Source organism: Sus scrofa, chromosome 9 (genome assembly GCF_000003025.6).
Source record: "Sus scrofa isolate TJ Tabasco breed Duroc chromosome 9, Sscrofa11.1, whole genome shotgun sequence".
Taxonomy (NCBI): domain Eukaryota; kingdom Metazoa; phylum Chordata; class Mammalia; order Artiodactyla; family Suidae; genus Sus; species Sus scrofa.
In genome coordinates, this window is record NC_010451.4 from 18371317 (window position 1) to 18389516 (window position 18200).

At 37.9% G+C, this 18200-nt stretch overlaps 1 protein-coding gene across 13 annotated transcripts in view; it reads right to left on the reverse strand.

The window, feature by feature from the left end:
• The window catches only part of DLG2 (discs large MAGUK scaffold protein 2), a 1971427-nt gene that overhangs the window by 795326 nt on the left and 1157901 nt on the right, over window positions 1-18200 (reverse strand). Inside the window, exon 1 of one of the 13 annotated variants that reach the window (XM_021102308.1) lies at window positions 2802-8112. The exons of 11 other annotated variants lie outside the window; for them this stretch is intronic. In XM_021102308.1, the coding sequence (XP_020957967.1) occupies window positions 2802-3110 (309 nt within the window). In that variant the 5' untranslated portion in view covers window positions 3111-8112. Of the gene's footprint in view, window positions 1-2801; window positions 8113-18200 lie in introns of those variants that run through there. One more of the 13 variants, XM_003357228.5, reaches the window with a different exon arrangement.

An 18200-nucleotide genomic window follows, 5' to 3' on the forward strand; every position in this document is an offset into this window, starting at 1 on the left:
TTCCTGCTGAAGAATAACATAACGACAAAGTCCTGTTAGTACAGAGCACCCCAAATAACAGGACTTTGGCAAAGAGCCTTGGGAAGAAAGCAAGTCATTGCCACGGCCCTTTATTAGAGCAGCCGGAAATCACACTGCTGATGTCCACGTAATTCAGTAACCATCTCCAAGGGCAGGATCCCAGCTCCCAGACACTTAATAGCCCTCAGGCACGTTCTGTACCACATGTAGGTCCCTAGGCTCCTCTAAAAAATGCACTTTCCTTCTTTCTGCCTTATCGAGGATGCTAACGTTTACTATCACCAGTATCTAGCCTTTATTTTACTATATTTCACAGGATATCTCCAGTTAATTTAAGGGGTAAAAATAGTATCTAAAAATTCTCAAAACAGACCTAGTTTTAATGGACACATATTCACATACACGTCCACGTTCTTGTTTCTGTGACCAAGTATATGGACATATAGTTATGTATATACATCTGTATGTTTCAAATACTAGGTATGTTTTACAGATGCATACATAAATGAATACAGCTACAATGTATACATATACATAGCAGCATTTTTGAGTACCTACCAGAAGTAAAGGAAATACACAGAGAGAATAAAATATTTTAAGAACAGTTAGTACTGAGAAAAGAATAATATAGAACTCTAATTTTTACATATATATATGCATGTATATACACATACATATATAATTACATATATATGAAAATATGATAATATATGTAACTAGTTAGGTATTTTAGAGATATATACATATTATAATATATTCACATGTGCCTATACAGACACATTAAAATTGTTCAGTATAATATCTCTGAAAGGGCACAAGAATGGAATAAAGAGAGATTGATCAATCTAGTATAGTGTAACACATTTTTAGGACTGAGATGGTAAAAGTGGTAGGTAATAAAAGTGCCACAACACTGAAGACCCTACAATATAGGGTACTGTTTGTTCATTATTTGGGAATAACTGTTCTCAGCAAATAAAAAAGTACATGTGACTACAAGAGAAAATGTATAGAAATGTGTATGCTAAGAATAATGGGAGGTGGTCACTGCCTCATTTTATTGCCTTCCCATATGTCACTGGACATGTAATTATCAGTGCTGATTCTATTTCAATCTTTAAGGCATTAAACGGCTATAAATTTAAAGCAAGTAGGAGGCTGACTTTGTTAAAAGCCAAGGAAGGGAAAAGTTTTCCTTGATTCATGAGAAATGTACCAAGATTTTTTACAGCACAGTTCTTACAATATAGCATTAGAAATTTTGGTTTGAGTAATTATGAAAAGTTCATTACACCTTGGATATAAAGAATTGTAACAATAGAGCAAATTTACATATTCTGCACTGTGCAAGAACCATAAAATGCATTTGTCTTTGCCTATGTAAGTCTTGAGAACTTAACATCATCGGTGCAGAAATACGTTAAAGACATTTAAATACATGTATTTTTTAAAGAATATACGGAGACTTCACAATTGTCAAGACTGTTTATTCAGTTTGGAAATCATGTTAATTTAAAAAAAAATTGAAGTTTCCAAACATCAGTTTCCTTTTCAAGCTGAACTAGTTTAATTCCAAAATGACAATATAGTCTTGATTTAAATCAAGATGCTGAGATGTATGATGTTAATGCATCAAAAAGCATGTATAAGGCCATGTATATGTAACTGTATCACTAAGATCTAGTAATGTATTATATTACAAGTACTTAAATGAATATTAAAACTGAAATGTTCTCTACACCTCTCAGTAGAAAATCATAACATTTTACTCATGACCAATATCCACTTCTTAATTACGTTAAAGTCATGTTAACAATCAAGAAAGCCTTTTTTTTTTCTGCAAGCACAGATTCTCTATTTTTAATGAATATTTAAGGACAGTCAGGGTGTTGCATTTATAACAATGGTTACAGGTGCATTTTATTTATATTTTACAGCTTTTACAGGAAGTTGTTTTCCCTCTTCTGGATGGAGGCAGGAAAAAATGAGCCAAGTTCATTTCTGGGAAAATGATAGTAGTGTGGGGGCAAGAATAAGGTAGGAACCAAATTAAGGGACTCTGCACATCTGCTTCAGAAATGCATTACAGGGGAATGCAAGTTATACTTTTCAACATAAATAACCTTATTGCGTCCGTGAATAAATGAAACATTTCATTATTCTATTCAGAGTGTCATCATTCTGTAGCTTGCTTCCAATTATATTCCTTTTGTTTATAAAATGAATTATTTAGTCAAACACATTTTCTTCCCCATTACTGAAAAGGTATACAGTACAAGAGCAAAATTAAAATAGCACACTTCAAATCATTGCTTTCTATAGCTGAGGAAATAAATGTTCTTTTATCTTGAAAGAGATGGAAAGTATCTGCTTCAAGTTCATTTTCTCTTTCTTCCTTAAAAATAAAACCAAACAAACACCTAGGCTAGGCAGAATAGAAAAAGTGAACAATGATTAGAAGTAAAAGTGCTGCTAAAAGACTAGGATGCAGAAGAGTAAAATCATCTGAGGACTAGAGCAGTTGAACTTGGGGAAGAGTCACTGACAGAAACGGAGCACAGCACCCCTTGACTTTCACAGGCCACCCAGAGGTGTGAGCCCACCAACACCTATGAAAATTACAGGATTTCTTGGCCTGCCCTTTACCATTCACATTTACCGGTTACCTGTACCCAGGCAGCAAGGAGGACTCATCAAAGTTTCCAAACCAGGCTCATCTTCCCCAACTTGCTCTCAGTTTCTTCCCACGCTCAAGGGAAAGTCACAACGAAAAGGCTCACCTGTGCTGGGCTGAACCAGCCATGTGGGCAGGCGCAACGCTCCCCACAAGTCCCTTTGCCCTTGGCGCCCGTCTTGTGGGGGCTTTTCCGCACATTGTCCCACAAAGTGACCAGCCTGGTCCTGTGTGAAGCTGGGCCTCCAGGTCCCGAGGGGGGCAGAGTCTGAGAATTGTACCCGAGCCCCTGAGGGCTCCTCTGCCAGCCACAAGCGCAGTGGGCGTCCCTGATGAGTGTGGGTGCGCTCCTGCCGGCGTCCATCCCATCGGACCCCCGGCTGCAGCTGTGTTGCTTGGTGAGGTATGCATTCATACTGCACTGATGCCTACTCTTGCCTGTGGTCAGCTCTGCACAGGAATGTCTCCTCCCTCACACCCCTTTCTTCCAGGCAGTTGTAAAAGTCTTTTTTTTTTCCTCCCGTGGATCCCTCAGTATCTTTGACAGCTGCTATAAGCAGGGCATCGTGGGAGCAGTGGGAGCAGCGGGGAGCCGCTCCGCACAGCATTATCTGCGGGCTGGTAGCTCTTTGTCAATAGATGACTCAACTCACAGAGCAACTTGACAGGATCCCTGCTCTAGGCAGAAGCAATCAATGCTCCACACAGCTGGGCTACAAGACTGTACACTGTATTACAAACCCTTTTTGGATGGAGCCCCACCGTAAAGCACACTCTTTGCAATTTGGCATCCTGGCTTTTCCCTCTCCTCGCTGATCCCCACACGAAATACAGACCTCAGGAAAGAGAGCTTCTTATCAGACTAGCAGGACTCTTCTTTCCAGAAAGCATGTATCGAGGCTGAAACAATATAGCATAAGCAAGGTAAAATGATGGGAAAGTTTAATCTGTGAAAGACTTTGCAACATTTACAGGAATCCCTTATTGTGAGAGAGATTTGCCAAAGCACAGACCAAGTCACGAGGTAACTATATAACAGTATCAATAGTAACTCTAAAGAACATTGATTAATTTAGAGAAAGCACTGCAATCGCAGCGTTATACCCGAGTCCTTTAAAATGTGGAAGTTTGTTTTAGAACATGCTTATGTATTATAATCCAAACATATGTTCTTTATGCTATGAATGATTATTAATTCTTTCTGATTCAAAATAAGGCAATTTTCAAAGTTCAAAACTGATGGGTTGGCTTATTTTAACACAGTGTTTTTTTCCTTACCTCAAATTATTCTGAGGATTTCCTTTCAAATACTTCACCACAACAAATATTCACCACAGAGAGAGCCTGCATTTTAAAGTGAAAGACACATCCAGTTCTGCCATGCAGTACGTTGGTTTCCAAAGGCAGAATTTTCAAATTCTTTCACTGAAAAACTAGTGAAATCTATCCAATTTAAAGCATTTGCCTTCCAAAGAGGACATGACTGTTTTAAATTTTTAGTATGATTGCAGAAGCCATACAGTATTTTCGGTAAAGGCAAAGGCTAATTACTACAGCACTTAGAATTTTTATTCTGTTTGAAACTTTCTCTATTGCTAAAATGCCTATCTTTATCACATATCTCTAAGGGAATAAGTGTGGTTTGATTGGGAAGCAAACTGGCATGGATGCAAGCATCTAATAAAGACGACATAATCCCATGATATAATTATTTTATCTATAGGCCATCAGGGGCCATCAGACCCACCTTCTCAGTGAACTAACCAGGTGCTAGAGGCAATGTAGACCTCATATCTGACTGCACTGGCAAGGTCCTTGTTTCAGAAGACATGGTTTCAACACCATGTCACCCTGGATAAATCACTGCTATGTGTAAAAATCCTGAGAGGAAGGCCCAGGATCTTCTTTTATGTATCAGCACAAAAGAGACTTTTCCCAAATTCTGCACTAGGGGTTGATATAAGTACACTGTTGGCACAGTATGCATTCAAAACACCTTTGCTGAATAACAATGACCCATACATGTAAATTCAAAGGGCAGACTCAGGTCTGTTGTTGGCTATTTTTTTCCCCAAGAGCCTAGCACACTGCTTGCCCAGCACACAGCATGGTTATGATGAAAACACTTTTGGATGGTTGTGTGGATGTATTATAAAAGGAAAGAGTAGAGGAATGAAGAGACTAACACTTTTTTTTTGAAAATAATATTTGATTCAGTAATGCTTCCCAAACATAAACTATTTTTTAAGGTTAGTTTTAGTGCTGATTTTGAGACATTAAGGAAATTTGCCACAACATGAAGACTTGAACTGTTGGATAGATATAACAGTGGCATTAATAGTATTTTTTTCTGAAAGAGAAACAAGGGATCAATACCAATATCTACAAACAGTAAAATTGAGACAAACAAATCATCACGTGATACTCAGTGGGAAAGGGGGCAGAAAATTGTCTCCTTTCTTTTTCTTACTTTCTCTCTTCTCTCTGTCTCTCCCTCCCTCCCTCTCTCTCTCCCCTCGACCCCACCCCTTGTAAGGCTAAATCAAGGGATAATGGCTGAATGAACTTCTGGGTCAAATAAGGCCCTAGAGAACTCCATTTTTTATCTGGTGTCACCATGATACATGGCTATACAGTAGGATTTGATGTGAGATGGCAATACCACCCCCCCAAAAGAGAATGTCAGAAAATGATAAGTTTGTCTCTCTGCAATTTTATCTAACCATATATGCTTCTCTAGTTTTTCAGGCAGATTTCATTGCTCAAAGACCCGTTGGCATCTTGAGGGAATACATGCCCTCTTGTCATCCATTTGTCTCTCAAGTATAAGAATCAATCTGTGCAAGAGTAAGTCATTGTGAGTTCATTATAATTTTGTAATGGTGTGTGCAGCTTGCAGCAAGAAGAAAATTTCCTGGCTGGGCACTACTCAAAGATATTATAAATCTTCAGAGGAACCTAAATCTGTTAAGAATAAGTTATTTGGAATGAGCTATTTTTTCCCATCCCAAGGACAATAGAACTTCTGTTTTAATAATCTCAGCATGTCATTTCTATATAGAAAAAATAAATATCATACATTGCTTAACTAGCATTGCCTTCCTCCAAAGATCTTAAAGACCATAGCAAATTTTCATTACACTTATTACAAGATGACTGAAATTATACTTTTCCTTTAATACACATAAAATAATTCTAGCCTCCTGTTTCCCTAGCACCCCCCTATTTTTTTTTCTTTCAAAAATGACATTTGGCTTTCCAAGTCTGAGGACAGACCACTGTATGATGAGACAGACCTACTAATTAAAGATAATTCAATTTGATCAACTGTAATTGGTCAACGGTAATGACCATAAGATGACATGAAAGTCTGGTAAAACAAGAATTAGTGGTGCCCAAGTACACATCCTACTTATCATTGTGATTTAACATGGCAGATGGTGCACAGAGCAATGCCCAGATGAGATAGATCTTGACCTCTCTTTGACCTGGCACTGCCTCCATAGAACGATCACTAGTTTTTGTTGTTGCTATTTATTTCATTTTATTTTTAGTTTTTTTTTAATTGAATGAAAGATTCTTTCAATTCTCTAGTGCTTTACAATTTTGAAAGTTTCACATGGATGATTTCATGTAATCCCATTTTAAAGCAGGGACTTAAAACTAAAATTCTTGGCTTGAATTGTTTAATAAAAAGTAGAGAGCAAAGATAAATTGCTAAATAAATTGTACCGCACTACAACACTATGCAGATTTTTTTTTCCAGATAAAAATTTCCTTCAAGCACTCTATGCATATGAGAAATGAAAATATCAATTACTAAAGAAGAGCTAAGTGCTTGCTAAAGGATGACTGGGTAGCAAAAGCCCTTCAGCAGTCACAAGTAACATGTTAAATAATCACAAAATGGTACAAAGTATTAGATACAATTTCTCTTGATTTGAAAAGTATATACAGTGAATTCCTGTGACGGCAAAGACGAGAAGTGTTACACATGCTAGCAAATGAATATTCTTCTACATCTAAAAACCTTCAGCCTAGGCAATCTCTAGATTAAGCACAATTATCTTTCAAAATAAGAGAGAACCAAGACTATTTAAAATATTTCAGGTTCTAAAATTATTTCCAAAATACATAAATTTAATCGTAAATCTTATGAGGCAAAAGTAAACATGAATTAACAGGGAAGGATACATCCCTATTGAGAGATGTGTATAGAGATACAGAGATTTCACTTGGACAGAGAATTTAATAGGTAGTAGAAAAAATTTTTTTAAAGGTCCCCAGTTCTCAGTAGGATACTGGGATTTGGGTGGCTATTCATGGGGAAGGGATTAATCTGAATTAATAAGGTAAAATTGTCAAATGGTTTTCAGGAAATGCATATTTATTCTATTCTAGTACACGTAGTAGCACTATTAGAGAAATGGGAACACTAGTTATATGACATTTCTGAAAGGAATACTGACAAAAAGGTAATAATCATTTATAACTTACATATTTTAACAATTTAATCTAAATGATGAACTATGGTACTGCAAGAAATTTGTTCTCATCCTTCACAATTAAACTAATGTCACTTCTATGATGCTTTCCAGATCCACCTGGCATATTCAGTTACACTCTACTGTGTTTCAGTTACACTCTATCTCAATATCTTTCACTTTTGTCTAGTTCTCTCAATCACCATGGTGACCATCCTAGTCTAAGCTACCACCATGTTTCTATAAAAACTTATGAAACAGCTTTGTAACTGGCCTCTGGCACTACCTTTACTCCAATTCATTCTTGAGTGACTTCTTTTTTTTCTCTAAAGTTAGACTCTAATCAGGTTCTACCCTGCTTGATAACTGTCAATAAAGCTTCATTTTCTGAGAATCTTTATTCCTACAGATAGTACAATCTATAAAGTGGCTTGCACGGTCCTTACTCGTGCCCTGTGTGACCCGGCCTCTGCTGCCTTCACCACTCTCACCCATGACTCACTCCCTTGCTTGACCCTCCAACTACACAAGTCCTGAATACCTGCACTTAGTCCCACTTTGTGGGCATTAGTCATGTTCTCTTCCCCTCTGCACATCCACATAATCCGTTCCCATTCACTCTTCTGTAGGGTGCATCAAGATTACTCGGTCATAAAAGTGAATGAAATAAACGCCATTTGGAGCAATATGAATGGACCTAGAGATTATAATATTAAGTGAATTAAGTCAGACAGAGAAGGACAAATACCATATGATATCACTTATATTTGGAGTCTAAAAAATGATATGAATGAAGTTATTTACAGAACAGCTACAAACTCACAGGCATAGAAAATAAACTTATGGTTATCAAAAGGAAAAAGGGAGGAAGTTAAATTAGAAGTTTGGGATTAACATAAACACACTGTTATAAAGAAAAACAGATACCCAACAAAGGCTTACTGTAAAGCACAGGAAACTATATTTGTTATCTTGAAACCTACAATGGAAAAGAATCTGAAAAGAATAGATTTATATATATGTATAACTGAACCACTTTGCTGTACACCTGAAAGTAATACAACCATGTAAATCAACTATACTTCAATTAAAAAATAAAGACAAAAAAAGATACCACCTCCTGAAAGCCATTTCAAGAAAACACACAACGCAATCTAAAAAGAGTGTGCTGGAGTTCCCGTCGTGGCACAGTGGTTAACGAATCCGACTAGGAACCATGAGGCTGCGGGTTCGGTCCCTGCCCTTGCTCAGTGGGTTAACGATCTGGCGTTGCCGTGAGCTGTGGTGTAGGTTGCAGACGCGGCTCGGGTCTCGCGTTGCTGTGGCTCTGGTGTAGGCCGGTGGCTACAGCTCCGATTCGACCCCTAGCCTGGGAACCTCCATATGCCGCCGGAGCGGCCCAAGAAATAGCAACAACAACAACAACAACAACAAAAAATAAAAATATATAAATAAATAAATAAATAAAATAAAAAGAGTGTGCTTACTATGAAACAAGTCAGCTCCAAAAAGTCTACCGGTAGACCTTACTTCCTGTGAGATTGCCACCCCAAAGCCTCCTCTATTCAGAAATTCTGGAGTCTTCCTTGTATTCCAGAGCTCAGCCCAGATGTTACCTTTCAAGAAAGCATTCCCTGAACACTGCCCCGCCCCCTTCCAGCAGATGTCATCCTCCCTTAAATGCTCCTTTAGCACCTGTACTTCTTGATTACAATACTTGCGACAATTGCATTTAAAACAAAAACTGCATGATTACATATTTTGTGCCATTCTTCTCAAACACAATGTCAGAAATCTCCATTGGGGAAGGGGGCCGGCTCTTTTTCGCATTTGCATCCTCTGAACCAAGCACAAAAACTGCTTAGTATATAGTAAAATAAATTAAGCAAGAAAGAAGATAAAATTGCCCTTAGTGGTTATTTCAACATAGGTATCCGGTCTGTGTTCTATGTCACAGTATAGAAATAAATAAACAAGCATTTCAAATTTAAACACAAAAAAAAGCAATGTATTTTTAAGGTCACTGTGTAAAACACTTCGTATGGCTGAGTGGTTTAAGTGTATGAATTTATTTTTTTCAAGAAATTTGCTAGTAGTCTTATAATACTAAAAAATAGAAATGGCTTCTGTTTATTTTAGCAAGATCTTCATTCATAAAAGCTGTACTTCCTGACAGCTGTGCTTTTCTCTCAAGTGTTTTCAAGCTGTTCTCCCTTTATAGCTAGCTGGTGCAAAAGGGGGAGTGAGTGCCTAAGTCAGAAGCCAGTCAGTGGTAAAGCAAGGAAAGAATCCCAAACTCCAGACACCGAAGTCACATCCCTCTTAAAATGATATAATCTCAAGTCTATTCTCCAAGTCCATGATTTTCTTTTCTGTGGAAAGGTTCCTTGCCAAGGGGGAAGGGGAGGGAGTGGGAGGGACTGGGAGCTTGGGGTAAATAAATGCAGAATATTGCCTTTGGGATGGATTAGCAATGGGATCCTGCTGTGTAGCACTGGGAACTCTGTCGAGTCAATTATGATGGAATACGTAATGTGAGAAAAAAAGAATGTATAATGTGAGAAAAAAAGAATGTATACACGTATGGGTAATTGGGTCACCATGCTGTGAGTAGAAAAAGTACATAAAGAAATTAAAAAAAAAACAACCAAAAATATGTTGCTTTGATTTATGTCAAAAAAATATATAATCTAAAAGGTGTACTGATTTCATAGGATATTAAAAGTTCATATTAGAGAACAGAAAGGCAAGATGACATTGCTCTTTCACCAAAGGTTAAAAAAAATTAAATGGCCTTATTATGGATAATAGGTTATCTTCTTTAATTTTCTCTTTAAATTGTATTTTAAAAATACGCAGAACTATATCCATTCTCCTGTGATAGACCATGATGGAAAATAGTGTTTAAAAAAGAATGTGGGAGTCCCCATCACGGCACAGTGGAAACAAATCCGACTAGGAACCATGAAGTTGCGGGTTCCATCCTTGGCCTTGCTCAGTGGGTTAAGGATCCAGCATTGCTGTGAGCTGTGGTGTAGTTTGCAGACACGGCTTGGATCCCGCGTTGCTGTGGCTGTGGTATAGGCCGGCGGCTACAGCTCCGATTCAACCCCTAGCCTGGGAACCTCCACATGCCGTGAGTGTGGCCCTAAAAAGCAAATAAATAAATAAATAGTAAAAATAAAAAAGAATGTGTATGTATAGATAAAGATATATGACTGAGTCACTTTGCTGTACAGCAGAATCAACTATAATTTAAAAATACATAATAATAGGTCCACCCTCTTAAAAAAGACTTAAGTGTATGGTATGGCATTATTAACTATAATGCACAGTGATGTACAGCAGATCTCTAGAACTGTTCCCTCTTGCATGGCTAATATTCTACTCCCATGGTACAGCCACTCTCCATTCCCCTTCTCTCAGACCCTGGAAACCACCATTCTACTTTCTGCTTGTATGAATTTCACTATTTTTAGATATCCCTTATAGTATAAATGGAATAATGCAGTATTCCTCTTTCTGTGACTGGCTTATTTCATCTCATGTAGTGCCCTCAAGATTCATTTGTATTATAACCTGAGACAGGATTGCCTTCTTTCATGGCTGAATAATATTCCACTGCACATAAATACCATATTTTCTGTATCCATTCATCCCTCAGTGGACAAGTAGGTTGTTTCCACCTCTTGGCTAATGTGAATACTGCCTCAGTGAATACAGGAGTGCAAATAGCTCTTCAAGATTCCAATTTCAATTCTTTTTTTTTTTTTTTTTGGCTTTTTGGCTTTTTGCTATTTCTTTGGGCCACTCCCCACGGCATATGGAGGTTCCCAGGCTAGGGGTCTAATCGGAGCTGTAGCCACTGGCCTACGCCAGAGCCACAGCAACGCAGGATCCGAGCCGCGTCTGCAACCTACACCACAGCTCACGGCAACGCCGGATCGTTAACCCACTGAGCAAGGGCAGGGACCGAACCCGCAACCTCATGGTTCCTAGTTGGATTCGTTAACCGCTGCGCCACGACGGGAACTCCCCAATTTCAATTCTTTAGGATCAATGCCCATAAGTACGGTTGCTGGATTGTATGGTTTTCCTTTTAATTTTTGGAGGAACCTCTTTACTGTTTTCCGCAGTAACTGAGCCATTTTACACTCCTGTTGTGCGCAAGGATTACAGTTTTCTCCTCATTCTCACGAACACATTTTCTGGGTTTGTTGTTGATGTTGGTCATCCTACCAGGTGTGAACTTCTTCTCTTTTCTCAAAATTATCTATTCAGAGTTTTTTGTTTGTTTGTTTGTTTTTCCTTTTTAAGGTGGCACCTGCAGCATATGGAAGTTTCCGGGCAAGGGGTAGAATTGAAGCTGCAGCTGCAGGCCTACATCACAGCCACAGAAATGACGGATCCCAGCCATATCTGCGACCTATGCTGCAGCTTGAGGCAATGCCAAATCCCTAATCCACTGAGTGAAGCCAGGGATTGAACCCATATCCTCACAGACACTATGTTGGGTTTTAAACCACTGGGCCACATTGGGAACTCCTATTTAGTTTTTTGTGTTTATACCTGAATTTTAGGATTTTTTAAAACATTTTTATTAAGAATGTCATTGGGATATTTACAGGGATTGCATTGAATACACAGATTGCTTTGGGTAGCATGAACCTTTTAAAAATGTCATCGGGGAGTTCCCTTTGTGGCTCAGTGGTTAACAAACCTGACTAGGATCCTTGTGGATGGGGGTTTGGTCCCCAGACTTGTTCAGTGGGTTAAGGCTCTGGGGTTGCTGTGAACTGTAGTGTAGGTCACAGATGCAGCTCAGATCCTGCGTTGCTGTGGCTGTGGTGAAGGCCAACAGCTGAAGCTCCAATTCGACCCCTACCCTGGGAACCTCCCCATGCCATGGGTGTGGCCCTAAAAAACAAAAATATAAAAATAAAAATAAAATAGTCTTCTGATCTTTGAACGTTTATTTGCATCTTTTTCATTTCTTTCATCAATGTTTTATAGTTTTCAGTGTATGTCTTTCACTCTCTTGGTTAAGTTTATTGCCAAGTATTTTCTTCTTTTTGATGTTAACTGTAAATGAGAGTGTTTTCTTAATTTTCTAGTTGAATTGTTCACTGTTAGTGTATATAAACATAACTAATTTTTGTATTTTGATTTTGCATCCTTCAACTTTGCTGAATTTTTTGTATTAGATCTAACAGTTTTTGTGTGTATGTGTATGAGTGGAATCTTTAGAGTTTTCTGCATATGAAATCATGTTTTCTATGAACAAAGATAATTTTACATCTTTCCTTTCTGATTTGGAAGACTTGCTTTTCTTGCCTAATTGTTCGGATTAGAAATTACAATGCAAAGTTGAATGGAAATGGTGACAGTGGGCATCCTTATCTTGTTCCTGATCTTAGAGAAAATCTTTCAGTTTTCACCGAGTATAATGTTAGCTAGGACTTTAATCTATGGTCTTTATTCTGCTAACGTCATTTCCTTCTCTTCCTAGTTTGTCAAGTGTTTCTATCATGAAACAATATTAAGATTTGTTAATGTTTTTCTGCATCTGTTGAGATGATCATGTGATTTTTTCTCCTTTGTTCTGCTAATGTGGTATATCACATTGATGGTTTTACATAAGTTGAAATATCTTGGCATCTCAGGGATAAATCACACTTGGTAATGGTGTGTGATCCTTTAAAGGGGTTGTTGAATTCAGTTTGCTGCTATTTTATGGAGAATCTTTCCATCTATTCATCAGGAATACTGAAGTTTGTTTTGGTGGTGTTTTTTTCTGGCTTTGGCATCACTTTTTTGTTTTGTTTTTGTAGGGCCACATGCTTGGCATATGAAAGTTCCCAGGCTAGGGGCCAAATCGGAGCTGTAGCCACTGGCCTACACCACAGCCACAGCAATGCAGGGTCCAAGCCACATCTGCAACCTACACTATAGCTCACACAAATGCCAGATCCTTAACCCACTGAGCAAGGCCAGGGATCGAATCTGCATTCTCATGGACGCTAGTCAGATTCGTTTCCTCTGAGCCATAATGAGAACTCCTGGTGTCACGTTAATGTGGCTTTAGAAGATAATTCTGGAAGTAGTTCTGCTTTTTCAATTTTTTGGGAGTGCTTGAGAAGGATGGGCATTAATTCCTCTCAGTTGTTTGGTAGACTTTCCAGTGAAGCCCTCTGGCCCTGAGCTTTTTTTGTTGGCAGATTTTTTATTATTGATTTAATCTCCTTACTAGTTATAAGTCTACTCAGGTTTATTTTTATTTTTCACGATTCAGTCTTTGTAGGATGTATATTTCTAAGAATTTACTTATTTCTAAGTTATCCAACTTGTTGGTATATAATTCTTCATAGCAGTCCCACTGCTTTTAATTTCTGAGGCATGAACTGTAACATCTCCCCTTTCATTTTTTTGTTATATGAGTGGTTTTTTTTTCCTAGTTGTAGCTAAAGGTTTGTCAATTTTGTTTATCTTTTTTTTTAAAAAAAAACCCCTCAATTTTGTTGATTTTTTTTTCTGTTGTTTTTCTATTGTCTACTTCATTTATTTCTGTTCTAATCCTATTTCCTTCCTTCTACTAACGTTGGGTTTAGTTTGTGATTCTTTTTCTAGTTCCTTGAGTTATAAAGTTAGGTTATTTTAGATCTTCTCTCTCTCTCTCTTTTTTTTTTTTTTTTTTTTAGGGCTGCATATGGAGGTTCCCAGGCTAGGGATTGAATTGGAACAGTAGCCACTGGCCTACACTACAGCCACAGCAACCCAGGGTCCGAGCCACATCTGCAACCTACACTGCAACTGACGGCAATACTGGATCATTAACCCACTGAGCGAGGCCAGGGATCAAACCTGCGTCTGCTAGTCAGATTCGTTTCCACTGAGCCACAATGGGAACTGAGTTTCCTGAGGGAGGATGTGCATGAAAAATGACATAAACAAAAATAACATTATAGTATTGATTCATTATTGAAGATAAGACAAAGAGAGGGAATGGAGGAAGAAGGAAGAAAGGGAGGGAGGGAGGAGGGAAAGACAGGGGAAAAGAAGAAAGGAGAGAGGAAAGAGTCACAAACTAAGGGAAGAAATTTCAAAGATAAAACACAAGAGTCGGGTTGAATGATGCTATGCATAAATCTAACTGGAACAAATATAAATGGACTTTCTTCTGAGTATGGAACAGTGTGATACACACGACTGAGACCCCCTTGAAGCCATCTCCCTGGCTTTTGGGGAGCCAATCACACTCAGAATTTGAGAAAGAAGCACAAACTGGAATCAGTCTTTCTTTGGTATTTGTTTTACACATGCTTATTTTTCTGATAAATGACTTGTAATAGATATTTTCTAAATTTATCAAGAGGTTAAAAAACCTTCTGAGTTAAAAATAAGCCAGATTCTGACTTGTCAGAGGTAATTTATCTGTGGATTGGCCTACAGGCAGGGGTATGGATTAATAGAAATGACAGGCCCTCTTCCAGCTGAATGATCTCCTCTCCTTAGAGACTTGACATTTTAGTAAAGTTTTACCTAATTGGCTTTGCTTTGGCCTGTACATTTCAAAATCACATTTAATTAATCATTCCCTCCTTGGTGATTCCACATTATTTTGCTTTTGTGTTTTTTAATTTTGTTCAATAAATATTTATTGAGTGCCTATTCTGTACCAGGAACTATGCTAAGGATAAACTGAAGAACTATTGACAGGCTAGCATATTTAGCAGGGAAGAACTCCTGAATAAACAAGTGTGCTGAGTGATAAAAAGGAGACATACAGGGACAGCCTGTGGGACCTTCCCTGCTATTGAAGTCTTTCCTTTATGGTAAATTTTATCACTGTATGTGGGCATGTTTGTCTTTCCTACTATATTATAAGCTTCTCAAGAGCAAAGAGCATCTTTTATTTGTAAACTCACACCCTCCTTGTCATTGACTCACAATGTAATTATTATTGCCCAATAAGTACTTGCAGAATTAAACTTGGAAAGTATGGGACTTGGATTTAGAAAACATGCTCTAGTTCCATCTCTGCCACTAACTAGATGTCTCATTATGGATTAGTCTTTATAATTTGTTAAGTTTTAATGACCCCATTTGTAAAACTAAGAGGGTGGGACAAAGAGGCTATGAGGTCATATTCAGTTGTTGCTGAAAGACAGGCAGAGCTGCCAAGTGATGGCCTATCCACATCTTTAGGTTTAATCACAATGTCTCCCAACTGAATCTGGAAATACAGATTTAATATATTATTATTATAAACATATAGGTTTATTATTTTTAACACATAACAAGATGGTCAAAGGGTATGGCATGGTGAATTTGCTTGGCTTATTTTCTCAATTTGACATTCTTTTAATGAGATTTCGCCGGACAGAGAGGCAATATGATACAGTGGCTAGAAGTATGGCCTCTCAAGTCAGAGCTGAGCACATTTTTACTGCTGCATAAATACTTGAATTCTGATAGAATTTCCCTCTCAGTGGAACGTTTTTGTCTATATTTTTGCACAATGTAATAAAGGCTTTGTACAATATTTATGTACTTCTTTTCTCCCATTCATAGTTGACAAAGCATGAGCTCTAGAATCAAGACTTTTGAGTACACATTCCAACTCTGATCGTTCTTAGCTTTGGACCTGAGCAAGGTACTTAATTTCTCTGTGTCTCAGTTTCCTCATCTGTAGAATAGGGTTGGTAATAGTTCCTATCTCTTGGATTGATCTAAGAAAAAGATGAATTGATTTCTATAAAGTACGTAGTACAGTGCCTGTCACTGAATAATATCCAAGCTTTATTTATCATCCTCCTCATCATTATCCCCTCTCTATTCTAATTATAATAAGTAGCAGATGCTGACATTTGAAAATCCTGCAGTGCCTATATACAGATACTCAATAAAGGTCAATTGATTTCAAGTGGATGTCAGGATTCCCTATTGGTCCTAGACTTCTAACTCCTATTTTTGGCCAGGGCATTCTGCCCTTGGGCCAGGAGCTAAATAACATCATCCATAAGAACAACGTATCTACCATTTAATGACAACTTTCAATGTGTCCTACATGTAAGTGTTTCATTTGACCCTAATGACATAATATGGTAAACAATAGGATGCCAGTTGAAGATACAGAAATCAGTTTAGACAGATTCTAATAAGGAGTAGAACTGGGAAAAAAATCCAGGTACACACAATCCTGGAGTCTTCTGAATGAAAAAACTGCAAAATAGCATTGCATTTTTCTGTTGGACTTTGGGTTCTAAAGTACTATTATAGTCTTGATTTTTCTTGATCTTCAAAAGAGTTCCATTTGGTAGGCAGGGCAGGGGTAACCTGATGCTCACTGCTGTGAAATATCATATATAAGGTCAGACAGCTGATGAGTGACATGGTTGAAACCACAATTCAAAATTCTGTGTTCAGCCCAAATCTGTCCACTACCCCATCCTATTTTCCCACACAACACACTTCCTTCTAGGATGAACACAAGCTATCTTGTCACTCCCTTTGCCATCAAAAATTGGGCAAAAGATGGAGACCATTCGGTGAACCTAGAATTTAAGGTTTTAAGTTTGGTGTAAGCATAAAATTTGCATTTGCCTTCTCTGTTTCTATTTCTAATCCTAAGGAAAAGATTAATCAAGATTTTGAGAGATCTGAAGAATGGCTGAAATGAAAATAAAGTTTCTGTCTTAATTACATTTCTCATAGAAGTCCAGGAGCATCTGTGGTTTCTTGCAGCCATAGGAAAGAGGTGTGAGTTTATGTGAGCCCCCTTTCTTCTGGCAGTAGAACAGCTTTAATCATAGCAGCTGCAGCTACCATTTATTGATCCTCTGCTATGAAGGTGCCAAGAAAGACAGAATTAGAGCTAATTCTTTGAACAGCCCTAAAAAGCAAATGTTACTATTCCTACTTACAGATGAAACAATTGAGATTCAGAGAAGAGAAGTAATTGTTCAAGGTTATGCCACCATTAAACAGCAAAGTCATGATTCAAACCTAAGTTAGTTTGATTCCAAATCCTGATGCTTCCTACTAAACCATGTTGCTTTCCTCAGAAAAAATAAAAATAAAAAAAAAACAACGACGACGAAGAAAGGTGACTAAAACTGATATGAGTCTTCTACCTTCCTTAGGCTAATGTAAGTACTTTAAAGGTTAAACTCTGAGCCAAGCTCAGGCTTTGGGAAATGAACTCACACTCTAATTATATAAAACTCATATTGGTGAGAAGTCCAAGGAGAAATGAGTGATCTGCTTTTTTGGGATGGAGTTCTTTGACACCTGATGGTGAGTCTTTCATTTAGGCTTGGTGCGCTAAATGAAATGTGGTATTGTACACTCAGTGCCAAAGTGCCCACTGTGAGACCTTTTGAGCAAATCTTTATTCTAGATCTCACTCATAAGCCAACAAAGTCAACACGCTAGGCAGAGTATTTGTGGGTTGCATTCTGCAGAACTCGTGTTGGGCTTAAGACACCACTTGTATCCCAGGCACTGACACTGGAAATACATCTGGGAGAATTCACCTGGTGCAAACTTATTAACATGCCGTTAACAATAAAATGTTTTCCATAGAAATATCATTGGTTTCATCCTTGGGAAATGCTCTTTTGGTATAATTTGTGCAGCAAAGATTGTGTATCATTTTATATACTATTTCCTAAGTGATAATCTACTTATAAAGAAAAATGCAAAACCAATGATCTGGTATTTCTCCTTCCTTATTTTTACAATTCCCCATTGAAGACAACAATATTGCTTGCCCTCCTTCAAGCAGGTAATGGGTAGCCTGTCTAGAGGGCAATGGGAGAACTTTAGAGTTTTTTGCATTAAACCTTTTAGGTGGCCTTTTTCAATTAGGCAGGTGGCACATCAGAAAGAGCACCTCATTCCACCTGGATGAGATTACTAGTCAACCTAAAGAGGACCTTGATATCAATAGTCATCTTCTCCCCACTGCTATGGTTACTGTGACATGAGTGGCTAGAAATCAATCTCATTCAAGGTAGAAA